This window comes from Electrophorus electricus, chromosome 2, assembly GCF_041902795.1.
Source record: "Electrophorus electricus isolate QZ-2024a chromosome 2, ASM4190279v1, whole genome shotgun sequence".
NCBI lineage: Eukaryota > Metazoa > Chordata > Actinopteri > Gymnotiformes > Gymnotidae > Electrophorus > Electrophorus electricus.
Window position 1 is genome coordinate 24477734 of NC_137498.1, and position 21653 is coordinate 24499386.

Below are 21653 nucleotides of genomic sequence, written 5' to 3' on the forward strand. Positions count from 1 at the left end.
AGAGTGGATATGACACTGTCTCTCTCTCTCTCTCTCTCTCTCTCTCTCTCTCTCTCTCTCTCTCTCTCTCTCTGTCTTTCACTCACACTTAACACATTTAAATATAGTTGAAATTAAGCTTGTAGTACTTTCTGTAGTACTTATTGTATTACTTCCTGTAGCACTTGCCATTGAATTTGAATCTAAGATATGCAGGTGCTCACTAAGCCCCTGGGGCTTATGGGACATCCCAATGTGTCAACCCCATGGGCCCAACATAGTACAAGCATAACATGATGTATATGAAACTACACCAGAAAAAGAAGTTTACTTTGACAGATACATTTGTCACATTACTCTAAATGTTTATAACTACATGCTACACAAATAAGTGAATTCATTCCATGTGTCATGAAATGTGTGCCTTTGTTTGACCTGGGGAGAAACGTTTTTTCTGGATATAGATGATATTCAAATACAAATCTGATTTTTCATGAAATGTTTGTATCCAGCATTCTGAGAATGCATACTAAGAGGAAGCAGAGGGGTAGAAGACTAATGAATATCAGACTATCCAGGACTACACCAGGAATATGACCCCAAATGCTTAGAGAATACAGCAGAATCCCAAGGAGGATGAGGAGGAACCGTCATGGAAGGATAAACCTCTACAAGATATATGCAAGCAAAACATACATGGAATGCCATAACTAAGTACCAGGAATAGCATACTGAATGTGTACAGTATACATATGTGCAGAATTATGGCTGAATATTTCAAGGTCAAAGTGGGACACAGCCCAGAAGAGGCCATGTTCCTGGTGTAGTCCTGGATCTTGGTTTCAATGTGGATCGTGTCTCTGACTAATCCTTGGACCCTCCCTAGATATATGCACTATCTATTCTGCATAATATACAGCCTCAGAATGCTGGATTTGGGATGAAACCTCCATGCATTGTGAGAGGTTTCCTTGTCTTGATGTCAGTGGCTTCTATCTCCTCCTTTGCCAGTTTATGTGATTATCTGATAACTGGTAGAGTGTAGGTGCTGATAGCCCAGATCTTTAGCTGACATTTAGCTGAATTCTCAGGACTTGCCTCATTCTTTGTAGGTATTTGGCTGTAGTTGCTTTCATTGTGGGCTCTTCATGATTTGCCGGTGTGATTCCAAGGTACTTGCCCTTTTCATCTGTTATGTTAATTTCTGGTAGTGTGATCCCCTCTGTTTTAGCTACCTTCCCTCTCTTTGTAACCATCTGACCACATCCTGTCCGAGTGACATTCTAATGTCATTGCTGTATATTCTGGTGAAATGGATTAGTGACTCGATGCCTCATTCACTTCTGGAATACAGCTTGATGTCGTCCATGTAGAGGAGGTTGCTGATGGTTGCTCCATTCCATCTTGATAATTATTTAATTAAGGGGGTTAAGGAGGCCTAATATGCACAGGCTATGGGAACTATGGATGGGTGGGTGTGTGTGTGTGTGTGTGTGTGTATGTGTGTATGTATATGTATGTGTGTGTGTGTGTATATATATATATATATATATATATATATATATATATATATATATATATATATATATATATATATATATATATATATATATATATATATATAATTACTGCAATGAGCCTTTTATATTGTAAATGTCACTGTTTAATTTTCACTGTCATAACTGTATATTTCAGTGCACAACATAAGTTAATCATACTTTGATTCTATGATTATGTCTGCTTTCAGCCCATATGGTACTTTTCTTCTGTATTAGAAACATTCTACAGCCACACATTTTCATGTTCCTCCTTACTTTATTCAAGCAGTTCCTCAGCACCACATCTGATACTGGACCACATACAAAAGGAGACTGCCATTTTATATCATATGATACCATTTTATATCATAAAAGTAAACACACCACTCCAAGAGCAGTGTGTGTGCACGCATGCATGCATGCATGTGTACCATACATGCACATGCATTTTTTAAGTCTCAAGGCATCTGGGACTCCCACTGTTCTCACTAAAATGAAAGAACTATTTTTGTTTTTGTTTTTGTTTTTTTCACTTCACATGACTTAATTAAGCAGTCAATAATTTTTGGTCTCTGAGGGGTAGTTTAACCACTGATACTAATACCATCACACACAAACACTTTATTAACCTTAGTTAATGGTTAGCCACCTGCTTAACCTGCTTAGCTCATTGTTGCACTCTGTTTGTTGCTCCTGTATTTGAATTTTGTTTAATTATATGTATTTTTTATTTGTATCTTTATTTTATTTCAACATATTTCTAACATATTCTTGCAAAGCACATCTGCTCTGAACGTTGTTTTTAAAAATGATATAACTTCAACAAGAGGGACACAGAGCACTACTGTCATTATGCCCCCCCCCCCCCCCCCCCCTCCCCAATCAGCTAGCTAACATTGACAGTAATAAAGACAATTAGCAAAGTATGGATCAGGTTTCAAATTATCTGTTTCTGCAGCAAAATTTGTCTCCTACATTTTTTGTACCGTTTTGGTATTTTATGCTGGTATTTTATGAAAATGTAGCACATGCAAATAACAGCATAATAAGTGGACATGTAGACATGTGGAGTCATGCTGAGACATTAGAAATGTAGACACACACAATCATGCGTGCAAACACACCAGGGGAATTTATTTGGGATAGTCACTTTAGCTGACCTCCATGTTTTTGGACTGTGGGAGCAAACCGGAGACCCCAGCGAAAACCCATGCAGACACTGGGAGAACATGGAAACATATTTATCAAATCATACATAAAACAACAGGCCTTAAAAAGCTTTCAGCTTCCAATAAACATTTACATTTATGGCATATAAGCGCTATAACAGACAACAATAAGTGCAATAAACAATACTCTACAATAAGTACTAGAGTTAGTCAGCAGGATCTTTGGTCATTTAAACAAGTCTGTAGTTACAAACTAGTCAGATTTCAGCTTTTTCTTGTAATGCTACCAAATACAAACCATAGGTTTAATTCTTTGAATGGGATAATGTGTAGCATGAATGTTTTTGTTTTGTTTTGTTTTGTTTTGTCATAATACAGCACTGAATCTGGAAGGCATGCAAAAACAACACACTTAGAAGTGGTCTCATAGGTCTAGCTTTCATGAAAATCATGACATTAAGTCATAAAATACTGTTTTATATGTCTCCCAGTATCATAAGTTGTGGTAAAGTTCACACCTTTATTAAAAATGCTAACTCTATTTCCTTGAAGAGATTTCATAAATCTATCATTTATTTGTTGTAAAGCATTTACAACACAGCTGAGTGCTCACCTCCATCCTAATTCAGGTAAGACAGTTGATGAAATGAGAAGCTAGTAGAGAGCATGCATATGCTTCTGTGATACTGATAATTACCTTACCTTATAATTGCCGTGACATCTTATCATGTTGATATGCAATAAACATAGACTCCATAAGACTCCATCATATTTATTGTATGTGTTTTGAATAAGCTTCACATGACTTCAGAAGTTTTGACCCTGCTGCCAATGAGACCTTTTTTTGGTCATTGTGAAATAATACTAACACTATTACTAAAACAATTACTCTTTTTATCAAACTGAAACTTTCCAGGCTTCAGTTCTTGAAAACTCTGTGGCTTACAATTGTTGTAACCAGAGTTGGGTAGTAAGGCCCTACATTTACTCTGCTACATTTACATAAGTACCTTTTTGAACAAATTGTACTTTTAAGAGTTGTTTTAAAAGAGTGTACTTTATACTCTTACTCAAGTGCATTTGTGAGGTCAAAAATATACTTTTACTCTGTTATATTCTTCAATGTTCCTCCTGACTACATTTTAAAATAATTATAAAATTTTGTTTCATCACAATCTGTCAAGCATGGGAGGGTTTGTGAAATCCAGATGATCACTTAGTGCCACCACTTTGCTTCTGTTAGTTAGACAACTGGACAGTAGACTGACACTATGAACAGTGGATAGGCACAGTTTCTGGCATGGGATAAATGCTATTTATGAAAAATAGCTCGTAAAATATCCTTTTGTTTAAGGATTACATATCTGTTTGCCTCAAACCCCAAATATACACGTGGAGCATCTTGAAACCTTAGTGGAGGACAACCATCAGTGCAGCACTCCATCAAGCAGGACTTTATGGTGGACTGACCAGACGGAAGCCATAACACACTTAAGGGTACATTAGAGCTCTCTTTGCTAAACAACACCTGAACAACACTCACATGGTGCAAATTAGTGGCGCCTGATGCTGCCATTAAGGTTTCTGCAAGCAGTGTAAACCAAGAAAAACAACCTTATGTTTGTATTACATGCTATACCAGAATGTAGAAACAAAGAAAGAAAGAAAGAAAGAAAGAAAGAAAGAAAGAAAGAAAGAAAATTAATTGACAACAATAATCTAAAATTGTTATTAATGAAGCTTAGCACAAAATGCCCATAAATGGTCAAATTTAGCACCAATAAAACATTATACAAACCCATAGAGTTCCTCAGCCTAGTGATGAACCTCTCCCCATCAACTCTACACATTTGAGGTAAAAGAAAGTTCAAACCTTGAAACCTACTTACATTTTTTAACTCCTTTTTTATATGGTCTTCATATTTTTGCAGCTGGAGCCACGTATATCTTTGGCAAGGGCGGCGGCTTGATTACCTACACATGGCCCAGCAATGAGCGACCCAGCACAAGAACAGACCGACTGGCTGTAGGGTTCAGTACCACCATCAAAGACGGGATTTTGGTTCGCATCGATAGTGCCCCTCGACTGGGTGACTACATTATGCTACACATTGTAAGTTCCATCATCATGTACTTATTCTTGAATAGACAGAGATCGGTACACATTTTTGTTATCACTGTATTGATAGTGTGTGCCTTAGGACTAGGGAGCATTTGACTATAAATGTTGGTAACACTTTACTGAAGGGTGCAGTTTAGAAATTTAGAAGGCTGTGTGTCACCTACTAAGCCCTTTATGACATATGCATAAACATTTTTAAATGCTTATTATACCAAGCATAAAGCTGCTTATGTCAGCTTTGATGTCCTGTTTACAACAACTGTCAGATGACAGATTTTTGGTGACATTAGGATGTGTCATAACACTATGGGGGGTGAATTGACATGACAGCTGACTTAGAAGCTCAGTGCTTTTTGTTGTTGTTGTTGTTGTTGTTGGTATGTCAGGGTGGCAAAATGCTGATGATATGGTATAGCTTGTTGCTAAAATTTAACAAAGGTTTTTTAAAAAAAAAGACATTTGATGTCAAAAAGACATTGTGTCAGAATTTCTAATACAGTTGTGAAAATGAAATGAAAAATTGCTATGTAACAGACATTTTAGAGAAGTCTTTGACATTCACAGTTTTTCACTGTTTAAAATGTTCTCTTTGGAAAATGCTCTGGGAATAAAGAAAGATATGCTGGCAAAACATAAGATATGGAAATAACAGCCCAGAACATTACCAGTTTTCTAGTCCACTCTTCCTTGGGCCACTTTTGGTAGATTCTACACATTATATACTTGAAACACCCCACAGGAGTTGGTGTTTTGGAGATTATCTGACTAGGAATAGAAAGTAAAGTGGATAAGTCACCAGTTAATTAAAATCTAATCTAAACAGATAGGTCGTAGTGTTTAGATCATCTTCAGGTCATTAAGATACGAGGAGGTATTAGGCTGGTCCGTGACTACACAGACTCATCCAGAGCAAGCTGCAATGTACTCTATGTTCTGACACCTTTCTCTCATAGCTGGCATTAACTTGTTCAGCAATTTCTTTCTGTGGGATTGAGCCAGATGGCCTAGCATTCGCTTCCCACATACATCAATGACCCATGGGCAGCCATGACCCTGCTGCCAGTTTTCTATTCCATACTTCCTTAGGCCACTTTTGGTAGATACTAACTACTGCATACTGGGAACACCCCACAACATTTGTTGTTTCGGAAATGCACTGACCCAGTCCAATAGCCATCACAATTTGGCCCTTGTCAGAGATACTAAAATCTTTGTATTTGCCCAATTTTCCTCTATCCAGCATATCAACTTCAAGCAGCTTCAAGAACTGACTGTTGACTTGTTGCCTAATATGTCCCATGCCTTGATGGGTGCCATTGTAATGAGATGATGAATGTTAGTCACTACACCTGTTAGTGATTTTACTGCTGTGGCTGATCACTGTATGCAAGTTGGTTGCAAGTTGGCATCACCTACATTATTCAGTATTATGATGAGCATCATCTGCGTGTGAAATAGCCATGTCATTAAATTATAATTATGAACACAATGTTTTCAATGCATTAATGCATCGCTGTGTCAGGCTTGGGAGGCAGCGACTGAGTCGCTTGCAGGTAAAAGTCAGTGATTTTAATGGCTATCAAGGTCACACATTAACCACATTCCCATTTAAACACAAGACTTATATACACACACACTAACGATACACAATGAGGAGCAGGTGTGAAACACAGGGAGGTTGTGGCCATATGGATGAATGAACACACACGCACACGCGCGCACACACACACAGGGAGACATTTGGGAGGGGCCATACTGTGACACATTTTTATTCTTTTTTGCCCATATTTATTGTTCCTTCAAGAACTCTGTATTAAATACACAATATTTAATATTAAAAATGTGGGATATTTTGGGGGACATAATGACAAGGTTTTTAAAGCCAACAGAGTAAGGGATTAATGAAGTGTTACTAGAATCCTTAAAAGTCTTAATAATTAAAAGCAGGATATCATCTGATGTGAGAGGGGGAAAAAATGAAAAAGATTTACATATTCCTCCAGACTGAAAGTCTTTTCTTCTCAAATTATCTGTGTATGCAAGCGTGGCATCTGTTCAGTGAAATAGAGGGCAAACCATTAGATAGCACAGACAGGAAAGGAAAGAGAGAGAGACTAGCATAGCCTATAATGAATGTATTACCAGACACATTATTAATGAATGTGTCTTTTAAATTAGTGTCACCACTTTTAAATTAGTTAAGTATCTCACACACACAAAAAAATGGACTGAGAAAATCTGTGGGTGTTTAAGTCATTTACAGTGACAATAATTCTCAGAAGGTCTTGAAGCAAATTAAAACTCCAGCAATTGTTATTTCTGATAGTTACAGTCAACCATCATCTCCTAAGAATAGCACTACAGACTTTGTGCAATGCTTGGCAGATGATAGTTCTAGTAATAGTTATGCTATACAATACCAATTAGATTAGATTAGCAATTAGATAAGATTAGAAGCAAATAAGTCTAATTACACAATTAATTAGAAGCAATTAGACTTGAAAAAGTTAAATGGTGACATTATCTGAGATCATAAAATATCTGGTATTCTGATTAAGTCCTATCTGCAATATTTAAATCATTGTCTTCAGTAGCTGTTAATATGTAACCCCCTCAAGTAAACTATAAATTATAAGTATACATTTGTTCCCTTCAGCCAAGTTATTAGAAGGTCATGGCTAAAAATCTAACAAAAATCTGTCCAGAATCTTTGTCTCTCTCTCTCTCTCTATATATATATATATATGTATGTATGTATGTATGTATGTATGTATGTATGTATGTATGTATGTATGTATATATATATATATATATATATATGTATGTATGTGGGGGAGAGAGAGAGAGAGAGACAAAGATTCTGGACAGGTTTTCGACAGAGGTCAATCATCAGCTGTGCAAACAAAGTTCTGAATTAGTAGGAGGAGGAGAAAGTTTATATTTCATAACATTCATTCCATGATGTTCTAAAGTTCCAAGTGTGTAGATGAGTTCTTTTTCTTTAAGTTTCCTAATTTCATTGTCAACAACTGGCAATGCAAACATATGTCATTAATGCAGTGTCCATCTATAAACTATAGTTGTTACATTGTCATGGTTTCACAGTTACTCATGGAATATGACAGTTACTTTGCCATCAACTTTTTTAAAATGCCAGTTAAAAATGCATATCAGTCTATTACCAAGTGTGGTTGGTACATTTTGGGTTGGCAGCCAGCCCTTTCTCTCTGGATTCTCTCTAAATCACCCTACAGCAATTTTCCTTTTTTTCTGGAAAACCCTTTGTCCCTCTTGCCACTTAAGCTTATCACATGTGTCTATTACAGGTTCACATGTGCTACATAGACATCATTGCTTGTCGTAACTAAGCAAAACATCTATCTATTTTGGCTTAAAGTAATGAAGTTAACAGCACATGGCTAGTTACATTTTTTGAATTCTTTCTCTTTTGTCAGTGCGTGTGACTCTTCACAGTTTTATGTTTCATTTTATTTATACAATAATTATACATCCCTTTATCACTTTTACAGGCTTGAACTTGAAAGTGTGTGTGTATGTATGTATGTATGTATGTATGTATGTGTATATATATATATATATATATATATATATATATATATATATATATATATATATATATATATATATATATATGTGTGGTTGTTAGTTGACTAGTAATCATATAGCAAATGGTTTAAAATTTTTAAAGGCAAACATTTTAATGAACTGACTTCATTCTTTATCCTCTTGCTGACAAAGTGAAGAGCAATGGGAGATTCCTTTATTGCCTTCAAGCATAAAACTTTGATATACTTGTTGGTGCTTCGGTTTCCTCGAGCAATAGCGTGAAGTACTCAGCCCCCGCTAGCAGACCTCATAATATAGACTCACTGCATCTCTCAGTGGTTTTTATAATGCTGAGATGTAATGAGGAAGCAGGATGCTGAGGCAAGTCTCCATGACAAATAAACATATTTATTAAATGTATGTAGACACACACACAATGACAAACACCAGTAAGATATCTCACTGACATGGGGAGGAGTTGAGGAAGAGAGGGCTGTGCCATGACAGCATCAAAGCCTTACAATGGAGCATGCTTATCCTTATTATTTTCAGTTACTTCAGTTGTTTGGGTTTTTTTTTACAGTGAGTTATTAATTTAGAAATTATAAGTAAAAAAAATACTTCATACTAGAAACCAAAGCTCTTCACATGGGTCATCAGGTAGACACTGCCCTTTCTTAGTGTTTCACTGAAAAGGCAGTGCCTTCACTGAATTTCACTGAGCATATGACACCTCCAGAAGACTCAAACTAAGGGTAGCTGGATCTGATGTCTCAGACCCAACCTCCTCAAAGCTCATGTTTAAACCAACCACAAAATCACTTTGGCCTCCCTGGTGACTAAAGCCCCACTGACACCATTAATATGTGGGTAGTTATAGCTGTAGTTGTAAGGTTGCTAGTTCAAGACCTGCTGCTGCCAAAATGCCACTGTTGGGCCCCTGAGCAAGGCCCTTAACCCTCAAATGGTCAAACTGTACACAATTGTCACAATTGTATGTTGCTTTGGATAAAAAAAAGTGTCAGCTAAATTACATAAATGTAAATGAGCACCACCAGTTCCATAGGGGCTTTATGCACTATGATCACCAACAATGCACTCTGAATTAATCTCCCTATATTTACCTACTGCACTGCCTTATCTTATAGCCTCTAAACCAAAGTTCACAAGCAAGAATGTGGCAGACTGAGATACAAATTCCCTAGCATTTATTTCTACTGGCCCAATATATAGGCATTATATATTTAGGTACTCTTATATGGCTCTATGACTACTATGTCATTGTATTTAGAGGCATTTGTTTTCAAAGTAAAAGTCCTCATATTTTTCAGTGAAGCTTATATGCTTTGGACAGCCGAAATAAAATTACCTAGCTTTACCCCTTTGGACAGAAAGTGCTTTGACACTTAGACACTTTGTGCCTAGACTTTCAATTTCTTTTTAATTATTTTTTTTTTCTTAAGCATTTGTATTTTGCACTTTATTCTTTCTCCTTTCTACAGACCACAAAACATATTGTGTCAGAGGGTTAATACAACAATCTATATGTTGCTGGAAAACATTATTTAAGTATTTGGGTTAAATAGTAGCATTATTATCCCTATTATTAGAAGTTTTATTTTTAGTGATGTTCTTCCTGGCTTATCATATCAAAGGAGACATAAGTGTACTTGTACATTGGATATCATGTTTGACAGTCATTGTGTCAGTTGATTGTCAACTGAACAGGATAATCAATGCATAATTATACTTGTGCTTTTTTCTACTGGTAAACGAGGAAGATCATCACTAAAAATAACACTAAAAATAATTAACTGAAAATAATTGTTTTTCTAAATAAAAAATAAGAACTTTTATTTTGAAAACTTCTCTCAATACAATGCAATAGTAGTCCGTATTAATACCATGTAAACCATGTATACTTTATCAATGTTAATTTAAACATTCATGAACATGTTATGACATGTTTATGTAAGATCTTACAAATGTGTTATCAAATAGTGTTATCAAACAAGCTAGTGATGTAAGCACTCAATTATGTCTCCATGTATAGCGTCTCTAAAACTGATCTTACATGCTGAATAATATGCATGCATGCATATCTTCACCTACTCAATGTCCAAGATAGACTAGAGTGAGATCCAGTTTCATCTGACCACAATACAAGCGTGTATTTTTGCCTGATGAAGACAGTATATAATGTTGTAATATTGTAATCGTGCTTAAACAAATAGGGTCTTCTGTTCCTGTAGGTGACCTATGTAAGTCTATATCCACAGATCATGTGTACATTTGATACTAGTTCCTTCTATGTCTAAACAGGCATTGTATACCTATTTTATGTCCTTAACCACAATAATTTTCATCCTTTTCACTCCAATGTCCCTTTTAGACCCATTTAGCATGGATACACTGATGGATATTATTTAAATAGACAATTTTTCACTTAAGAGAAACTCTTATATCAGGATTTTGTGTATCTTAAACATTCCTAATTTGTGGAACCTTTACAATGGAAAGCAATCTTTGAAGACTATTGTGTGGTCCACTGTAACAGGAGTTGCATAGCGTCCAGTCCCATACCAATAGATGCAGACTTTTGCTATGTGGAACACAACAAGTTTTTTTAATTTGTTTGCATTTGAGGTACTGATTGTAAGGATGAAGTTGGATTATGGAGCTTATTAGTGCTGTCAATTAACTCATCATTTATTATTACTTTATTATTATGCAGGATCCCATTCTGTAAATTTTATCATTCTTATATAAGCCGAGTTTACACTGTGTGATTATTATGATTATGCTGTCACAATGACAACTGCAGAGTGATTTCATCAGTTAAAATCTTTGGTCTTTGAATGTGTAATGTGTCATTACATGACAGCTGATTTACTGCATCTGTGACCAAAAACAGCCTATGATCATCTTCTGAATTTTTTCCAAAGTTTCCCAGTATAAACATTGCTATGAAATCTAAAAACAAACAATAGGAAGCAGCCTGGAATTACTCACAACCTGCTCACCAACTACAAATAAATGGCAGTATAGAAAAATGAAAACTAAATATGTGGGCCTCAAAGAAGATGGATTTGGGGCAGGCAGGAGAATGCCTTTTTATTCTCATTTTGGCAAAAAATAAGTCGCTTATGGATGACAAAAGCAGAATATTGTAATTTTCTAGCATCTTGGTTTTATTGCCAGAAAAAAACAACAACAAAAAACAAAACAACTTTATTATATTGTCTTTCAGCACAAGTGAAATCACACTGTCATGGAATTTGGGTGAAGCTGCAGTTTCTCATACAATTTGACATGCAAACATGTATAAGACCACTGGAATGACAATGTAAAGCCACCTTTACACTAGCACATGGCACTGCAGAATATATGCTGATGGCTCTCTGCTTCTTTTGTCTGGGAAGTAGTGCAATAAGATTCAAACTTATGTATTTAATTTTAAGAATTTGTAACAAGGAAAATAACAGCATGTGAATATTTTGTTTCTTGCTTGCCATGTATTTTCCTTGAAATTGAGTTTTGTGTCAGGATTTGTAGTAATACAAGATATTGATAGTCATCTCTTGTTCTGAATACTTTCTACCTCTTTTTCCAATTTGAAAAGACAATGAAATGCTCTACTGTCAACTGATTGTCAGACCAATAAAATGTAATTGGAAGCATCAGTCACAACCACCAGGCAATGAGAGGGAGGGGAAGCCAAGCAGACCTTCCTTTAATCTACACAGACAAAAGGGAGGAATTCAGAGCTATCCTTGAGGGTTCTGAAAAAGCCATCCTACTCTGGTGTGTTACATCATCACTGTTTAACACTGGAGCCTGTCTGCGCTCTGACACATAATGGTCAAACACGAAGTAATAATTTATTAAGCATGGTTTTGTGGGAGTATAAAGAATGCTAGACACTTCACTGGTTCATAGTAAATGTATTCAGACTGCTAGGCACCTGTATAAATAGGAAAGAAGGTTCAGTGTTTTTAGGTCACAATTTGTGTTCATATCTATGTTTAAACAAGACTGGTTTAGTTCGTTATAGTAATACAGTAGATTAGTTCATTCTAACAGTCTACATTAAAATGTAGCTTTGCCCATTTTAAAAAACAGTGATCACTCTCGAGCTAGTGAATAAATTGGGGAGATTCTCAGTTGGAATTAGGATAAAACAGACACATCACTTGTGCTATACATGAGAGAATATAGAATGATTTCTGTATTTTTTAATTATAAGGATTTTTTGTTTGTTTTGGTTACATCTTATTTCTGCTTAGTTTACACACTTTTTCCCCCATTTAATGCAATAATGTGAGGGATACAGAAGGTTCCCTTTTAATACATACATGTACTAGACATCAGACATGCATACATCAGACATGTTCCAGGGACAATAAAGTGATGTTGACTGGATGGTACCAAGGGATATAATGTGAATGTCCTGCATTCCTGGTAGTTTTCATCAAGCGACACAGAATTAACATTGTGCTTTTATTTGTGTGTGTTCCAGGAGGATGGCAAAGTAGGCGTGACATTCAATATTGGCACAGTGGATATTAGTGTCAAAGAGAGCACCACAGCAGTAAATGATGGGAAGTATCATTTGGTACGTTTCACTAGAAATGGAGGAAATGCCACACTTCAGGTGGATACCTGGCCAATCAACGAGCATTTTCCATCAGGTAGTATCTTTTGTTTGCACACTGCAATGATCTTTTTCATTTTCTATCATTCAACTTTGTAATTTAAAGTGGACCCACTGGATGTCACATGTTCTGTAATACATCAACAAAAATGTAAAGTATGCAACAAAATTAAATCCCTCCCTATCTTTATTTTTTCTGTCTAATATATAATTGTGCCATTTGAATATATATTCAAATTTGCCATTTGAATATATATTTATAAATCACTGAACTCTATCAAATTCAGGTGACTGGGACAAAGGCATCTTATAGTCAAAAGAAATGTTTTAAGCTTTACTTGCCAGAAGTTCAGTTTCCAAGAACTGAATTCAGATTCTGGCAATTTAAGCATGTATTGCTATGAAGAAACCTGGCATTGTGCTGGAGGATGAATGACATGATAAGGACAAAAGCAAATAAAGATAAATGCAACTTTATGCCCAATGCATAAGACATTTGCAATATAAAAATCTATATAGATACATTCTGTGTAAACTTTTAGGTGTATTCCATGTGAGTGGAATAATTCCAGGACACCTGGTCTTGAGCAGGCTAAAGCAATGCCTTTGTGCCTCTGATAGGGATTAAGGCTTTTTCAACCTGCTGATTAGCGTATGGAGCAGTAGTCACTGAAGGTGTGTACATGTATTTGGCTGATGTTGGCCCCAAAATCTACCACTCCCAGATTGAAGAAGGGAGCATTGACAGTTGAATACAGATTGCCTCACTGGCTACAATAAGGGTGCTTTACAGATATTCAGGCAATTCTTTCACTGGAAAACCTGAAGAGCTCCTTTATCTCTGTTTATCTCACTTAAAAATACATTCTTAGAAAAGTCAATTAATTTAGGTTTAATGCCCTACACATGTCTATGCACTCCTCTCTTTTGACTTAAGGACTGACTCTCATGATATATTTTCAGCAATCTTCCACACCTAATTCAACTATTGCCGATATGAGTAGACATGGAAGGTGTTATAATGAGTAGGGTATAGTGATGGGGCACTTGGGACTGTTGGAGGATTGACTACAACAGATCCCATGAATGATATCAATCCCAGTCCAGAAGAGCACAATCCTGGGAATAGGATTTTCAAATTTGTCAGATGCACATTTATGCTGAAAGTCTTCCATTATACAATGTCATAAGTATTTTTGAACTCATGGCCATGGAACCACTTTGAGATTACTTGTGCTTTTAAATTTATAAGATGGGTAAACTGTTGCCATAAAGATATGTACTAGTTTAGCACCAATACAGTAAAGGCTGTGGTATTCAAGCAATACTGGATTGGTTTTAAAGTGCCCAAAATGTACCAAATAATACATAACAACAGCTTATACTGTTGACATAAGGCTGGGTCCATGGATTCATGGTGTTTATACCAAAAGATGACCCTATTGTCTGCCAGTTTTGGTAGATACCTGTGCTCAATATATCTCCAGATTCCTGCTCTTGGTGGAAGCATTATGCTGTCTGCATTCACCTCAAGGTTTGATGTTGTATGTTATGTTTTTCTGCTCACAGAACTTGTAGAGTGATTCCTTCGTGTTATGCTCCATTGACCTCTCTCATCAACAATTTCCTCCAGCAGAACTCCCACAGGATGTTTATTTGGCCCAGAATTCATAAGGAAAGTGTGGATTGATCAGCCATCAGTGTCAAGAATGCTAGGACACAGGCAGGTTTGGATCCAAATGCAAAAGCCTTTAATAGGCTCACAAAATAGAGAGGGAATGTATGAGGAGTTTGTAGGATTGGCATGAGTAACCAGAAGATCATGATGCAGACAGTAGTCCAGAGCTGAGTCCAGAGTGAAACAAAGGCCTAGGAATTAGGCATAGTCTGGAGGAGGTCAGTAGCCAGAAAAATCAACAGGAAAAGAGAATGCTTGGAAAAGAGAATACTAGGATGGCAATACTTCTGGGACATCTGGGAGAATGGCAGTCTTAAAAAGGGTAACAGATAGAGATAAACAGGTGTCACCCATTAATACTCAGGAGAAGGTGATCTAGGTCTGGGTGTGGCAAAACTAGTGGGCTGGGCCAAATTCGTAACAGAACCCTCCTCTCATTGGCGGCTCCAGATGACCAAGACCAAACTACCTTCAGCCTGGCCCAGCCTCCAGGACAAGGACAATCTGGATGGGCAACATGGAAATCAGAGATGAATGATGGGACCAATGTGTTCCCAGGAAGCACCCATGATTGTTCCTCTGGTCCATACCTCTCCCAGTCAATAAAGTATTGCAGGTGACCCCTATGCCTGTGGGAGTTCAGGACCTCTTGTACTATATAGGGAGGCTGGCCATCTATATCAAGAGGAGAAGGAGGATTGACAGGCGCAGACCCTGCAGAGAAATGGCTATAGTGAAATGGTTTTAGTAGGGAGACATGAAAGGTGGATTGATACAATAGCAAAAAAGGATTTGTACACAATAAGAAACCGGGTTGATCGTTCGGAGCACCTTAAAGGAGCCAATGTAATGGGGACTTAATTTCAGACAAGAAAACCCCAATTTCATGTTAGGTGGATACCTATACTCTCTGACGTGTATGGAATACAGGTGCACGACATCGGAGGCGGTTCACAAACATTTGTTGTGAGTGGAAGGCCCGGTTTAATTGAACATGTGCCCAGGTCTTGGCATTGTTGTTGAAGCATTCATCAATTGAAAAGGAGTTAGTTGTGTGGATGAGTGCTTGAGTGAATTATGTACATATTCTGCCCAAGGGAGGTACCACAGGTACGTATTGTTTCCCCGGGGGGGCATTCACTGGGCCAGGGTCCTTGCTCAGAGCTTCTTCTAACTCTTGTTGACAATCCCACTGAATGGGAGCTAAGAAAAAGTGCCGGAGCACGGATATTTTCAGCTCACTCTGGTCTTTCCTCCTTGTCATATTTGCGAGACAGTGCATCAACTTTTTTGTTCTTAGAGCTTGGTATATAATAAACAGAGAACCACAATGCGTGAAAAGAAGAGGGCCCATCTAGCCTGTCAGGTTGTCAGTCTCTTAGCAGATATTAAGTACCCCAGGTTCTTATGGTCGGTAAGCACAATGAAAGGATGTTGTGGTCCCTCTAAGGGACTAAGGTTAGTTTAAATAAATACATAGAAGAATGTCTTACTGGTTTTCAGGGACTAAGATCCTCTTCTCTCCTCCTTGGTCATATGGGACACTGCAGACAAAAATTACCTCTCCTCCACAATAGAGGCAAAGAACCATGTCTGTTTTTTTTATGTTTCAACAGACTGGAACGATTCACTTGCATGGGCATTACCTTCTCTGTGGTTACTATGTTAGGAGATGACAGAGATAGTGAGTTTCTCTCAAAGATTACTCGACTGTCTTGGCTTGGGTGGTGGGGGGCGTTGTAATTATCTATGGTAATAGCTAGTAGTATGAATTGGAACATGCTTGCGGATTCTCCTTTGCAGGCGAGCTTAGCTATTAAGACCCCTATGAAGCACAGTTCTCAGAGCCATCTCGCTCCATCCACTGCCTGCAGTGATGGTGCGGAACTCTAGCATACTCCACTACAATGTGTCTCCCTTGGCGAAGTTCGACGAGCTGGGTCCCGGGATCTCTTCCTGATGCTGGATGGTCAAATACTGCCTTAAACAGAGAATAGAATGCTTCCTCTGACTGTAGAAAGGGATCCTGACTATCCCATAAGGCTGACCCCAAACACCTGCCTCACCTGTGAGCAAGGATAAAACAAAATGGAGTTTGATTAGTGACTGAGGCATGACACCCATACATTTTCACAGGCAGTTATATGAGTTTAGTTACAAAAACAGCATGTTTTCATTAATGTTTTGCTACCTTTCTAATGCTATTTAAGCTTTTGTAACACTATGCAGTTGTCTAGTCTAGTTTAGAATTATTTTTTATCTATCTGCTTTCTTTTGCTCTTGAACTGGTAATTTGCGGGACATTCAATCATTGTGATTTCACAACTATTGATTTTTGACACTATTTTTGAGGCAGCATCATCTTTTGTAATTAGTTTAGCAAGCAGGCCCATCGACTGGATGATACTTGAAGTTCTTAGCATCGTAGATCCAGCACTCTCCCCAACCCATTCAATAAACTGTTAGCAGATTCATGATACTGATTTACAGAGTACAGTAAGAGGATTCATAATCTGGCTATGAATCACTTGACACAATGCTTACAGAAATAACAACTATTTGAAGGCATATGTTAAGCATTCTTCGACAGAGGCAGAGGGGTCTGGTTATTATTTTGATTATTATTAGTTGTAGTAGTAGCAGTAGTAGTTCGTTTGTTTGTCTCTTTTTTGTGAACAGATGGCAAATTTGTTTACTGTGACAAATGATGCAAGACTTCATTACAGAGACTGTTGGTAAATTCTCAGCTTTAAGAGAGGTAGAAAACATCCTCCAATGTTTCCATTAAATCTGACACACAAAATATTTGTGGTTATTATGATCTTTAATGTTGATCTGTTCTAGGTATAATTTACAGTTCTACAAACTCATTTGGTTAACTGGGTTTCTCATGGATAGCTAAGGCTATCTTTCAGTGGTCTGTAAAAAGAGAGCTCAGAATTCTTGTTGAATTTATTTGTACAGTCTTGCTGAATTTATTTGCACTTAAAATATTTTTTTTGCCATTCACACTGCCACCCAGCAAGTCTTTCTGCGTAACCACAGTGACTCCCACAAACTCCCACAAACCCACCTACCGTTCTGCTGCTTACCTTTCTCTCTGTCTCTCTGTCTCTCTCACTCTCTTACACACACTAAAAAATACACACACACACACACACACACACACACACACACACACACACACACACACACACACACACACACACACACACACACACACACACACACACACATACACACACACACACACACACCTCTAGTGGTCATATAGACACTGTCTGTCTCTCTGTCTGTCTCTTGCTCTATTTCACTCTCTCTCTCTCTCTCTCTCTCTCTCTCTCTCTCTCTCGCTCTCACACACACACACACACACACACACACACACACACACACAAAATGTTTACCTAAACACTGTATTTCTCTATCACTCTCACTCTGTCTCTCATACACACATGCACACACACCTGCCTCTAGGGTTCACATAAACACTGCCCACCCCACAAATGTACACCTCCATGGCCTTCCTAAAAACTCATTTTCTCTCAAACACACACACACACACACACACACACACAAAATCAAACTGATATTTTGCTTCCTACTTATTTTTCATCTTGCCAGTGTGTGTGGTAACAGGGTCTATAACATAACTATAACTATATTCCATCTTTACATATACTTACTTTACAACTGTACAATACTTTCTTTACACAATACAACTTTACTTTGAAGCTTTAATTTGAAGTGTGCTTGATATGTCAATATTATTCAAAATAACAGTTACTGGAATGCAATATCTTAACAGTAATTGGAAATTGGACATGCTGATGGATATTCAAACATCTAGTCAATTGTATGCAAGGTGACCACTTAGTACAATAGCTGTGTCACATTTATGTCACCCTTAGTAACTCTTCAGAGTGTTGCAAAATGATAAGCTGAATTATGTACAAATTACATATTTTTTGACAAAAGGAATACAAATTTAAACTACAATGTTCAAGAGACTTCAAATACTTGTTCACAAAAACTTCCAGAAGCCCTACAGTATGTCTGGTTTGTATGAATATATATGATAAGGAGTAACAGTTAATGGAGTTTAATGCCATACTATATGGAACAGCAGAGTAAACAGGGCTAAACAAATGTACTTGCAGTGATATTAACATATAATCAGTGCAGGCTATTACAACAGCACAGTACATTTCTTTTATAACAACACCAAAAGTTAAACTCAGAAATTCACCACCATTTCACATTAGACCATACATGCTAGTTAATGCAGTGTAAGCACCTTCACCTGTCTTTAAAATGTTGCCACATTTTGTTTTCACAAAACATTCACAAATGTCATTAAAAAAGTTAAGTTCAAAGTTCAAGTTCAAAGAGGTTTTATTGTCATTTCAACTATATACAAGTACACAACAAAAATGAGACAATGTTCCTCCAGGGCCATGGCGCAACACAAAACAACAGTGCAACAGACAACATGCTGCACAAGTGCAAACAGTCCAATATAGTGCAATAATATAATTAAATAAACAGTAATAAATACAGGACAGGACAAATACAAAATGAGTAGACAGTGCAATTATTTATCCAGTACACAGTACTGGCCATATGTAAAGTGAGTTGTGCATAGGAGTCAGTGACATGCTACACTGAACATAGCAGTCACCGGTAGCAGCCAGAACAGTCCAGAGTACAGTGCTAGTTTAGTACAGTACTCTAGCAGCAAGTAGAATAATGTGCAAGACTGCAACAGTGGTGCATAGTTTATTTGTGTGAGGTTTGACTTCAGCACTACTCCGATGCAAAACAATGTGTGAATGTGTGTATGGATATGTATGTGTGTGTGTGTGTGTGTGTGTGTGTGTGTGTGTGTGTGACTATGACTGTGACTGTGTATAAGCATGTGTGTATGTGTGTGTGTATAAAAGTGCCATTTTTGGAATCTGAATTGGAATTGGAGTTAGCCAGAGTTCAGGAGTCTAATGGCACAGTCTGGAGGTGTGGGACCAGATGCTGTGGTACCTTCTTCTAGATGGCAAAAGGGTGAACAGTTCATGTGAGGGGTGTGTGGGGTCTTTCACAATGTTGGTGGCTTTCCGGATGCAGCGTGTTATGTAGATGTTCGTGATGGAGGGAAGAGAGACCCCAATGATCTTCTCATCTGTTCTCACTATTCTCTGGAGGGTCTTGCGGTCAAAGGCGGTGTAGTTCCCAAACCAGGTAATGATGCAGCTGCTCAGAATGCTCTCTACAGTACCTCTATAGAAGGTAGTGAGGATGGGTGATAGGAGATGGGCTTCCCTCAGCTTCCAAAGGAAGTAAAGATGTTGCTGGGCTCTCTTGGTGATGGAACTGGTGTTCAGGGTTCAGGTGAGGTTCTCCACTAAGTGAACACCAAGGAACTTGATGTTCTTGACGATCTCCACCGAGGAGCCGTTGATGGCAAGCGGGGAGTGATCTCGCCTTGCTCTTCTGAGGTCAACAACCATTTCTTTTGTCTTGTCAACATTCAGATACAGGTTGTTGACCTTACACCAGCTCACCAGTTCTCGCACCCCCTCTCTGTATGCTGATTCGTTGTCTTTGTTGATGAGACCCACCACGGTCGTGTCATCAGCGAACTTGATGATGTGATTCGAACTGTGCATTGCTGCACAGTCATGAGTCAGCAGTGTGAACAGCAGAGGGCTGATTACACTGCCCTGGGGAGCACCAGTACTCAATGTGGTGGTGTTGGAAGTGCTGCTCCCGATCCAGACTGACTGAGGTCTACCACTCAAAAAATCCAGGATCCAGTTACAGAGGGAAGTGTTCAAGCCCAGTAAGCTCAACTTTCCAATCAGATGCTGAGGAACAGTAGTGTTGAATGCTGAACTGAAGTCTATGAACAGCATTCTTACATAGGTGCCCTTTTTATCCAGATGTGTGAGTGCCAGATGAAGTGTGGTAGAGATGGCATCATCTGTAGAGCGGTTGGAGTGGTACGCGAACTGCAGGGGGTCCAGAGAAGGGGGAAGCTGGGTCTTGATGTGTCTCATGACGAGTCTCTCGAAGCACTTCATGATGATGGATGTGAGTGTGACGGGACGGTAGTGGTTGAGACACGACACCATGGGCTTCTTAGGCACGGGGATGATGGTGGTGGTCTTGAAGCATGTTGGGACCACAGTGCAGCTCAGAGAGATATTGAAGATGTCTGTCAGGACATCTGCAAGTTGGTCAGCACATTCTCTGAGCACACGACCCGGGATGTTGTCTGGTCCAGCAGCTTTCCATGGGTTAACCCCACGCAGAGTACGCATCACATCAGCCGCAGTCAGGCACAGCACCTGGTCATTTTGCGGAGGGATGGCCTTTTTTTCGCTGCAACGTTGTTCTGTGCTTCAAACCGTGCATAGAAGTCATTCAGTGCATCTGGGAGGGTGGTATCACTGTCACAGGAAGGTGATGTTTTCCTGTAGTTAGTAATGGCCTGAATGCCCTCCCACATGTGCCGTGTGTCACCAGTGTCTTTGAAGTGTCCATGGATCCTCTGGGCGTGTGCACACTTTGCTTCCCTGAGCGCACGTGACAGTTTGGCTCTTGTTTTTCTGAGAGCCTCTCTGTCACCTGTTCTGAAGGCTGAGTCACGGGTCCTCAGTAGCATGCGCACCTCAGCAGTCATCCATGGCTTCTGGTTGGGGCGTGTGGTGATGGTCTTGGAGACAGTAACATCATCAATGCACTTGCTGATGTAGCCAGTCACTGATGCTGAATACTCTTCCAGGTTAACAGTGCCACCGTCAGTAGCAGCCTCCTTGAACGTGATCCAAGTCTTCTGCTCAAAACAGTCCTGAAGAGCAGAGATGGCTCCTGCTGGCCAGGTTCTCACCTGCTTCAGAAGCGGTTTCGAACATCTGATGATTGGTCTATATGCAGGAATCAACATTAC

At 38.4% G+C, this 21653-nt stretch overlaps 1 protein-coding gene across 19 annotated transcripts in view; it reads left to right on the forward strand.

The window, feature by feature from the left end:
* Positions 1-21653, forward strand: part of nrxn3b (neurexin 3b) — a 163910-nt gene that overhangs the window by 111061 nt on the left and 31196 nt on the right. For all 19 annotated transcript variants that reach the window (XR_014116957.1, XR_014116972.1, XR_014116974.1 and 16 more), the window contains 2 exons: positions 4618-4799; positions 12895-13066. Coding sequence is in view for 16 of the 19 variants with exons in the window: in XM_035529387.2 (XP_035385280.1) it covers positions 4618-4799; positions 12895-13066 (354 nt within the window). In the remaining 3 variants the exon portion in view is untranslated. The remainder of the gene's footprint in view (positions 1-4617; positions 4800-12894; positions 13067-21653) is intronic.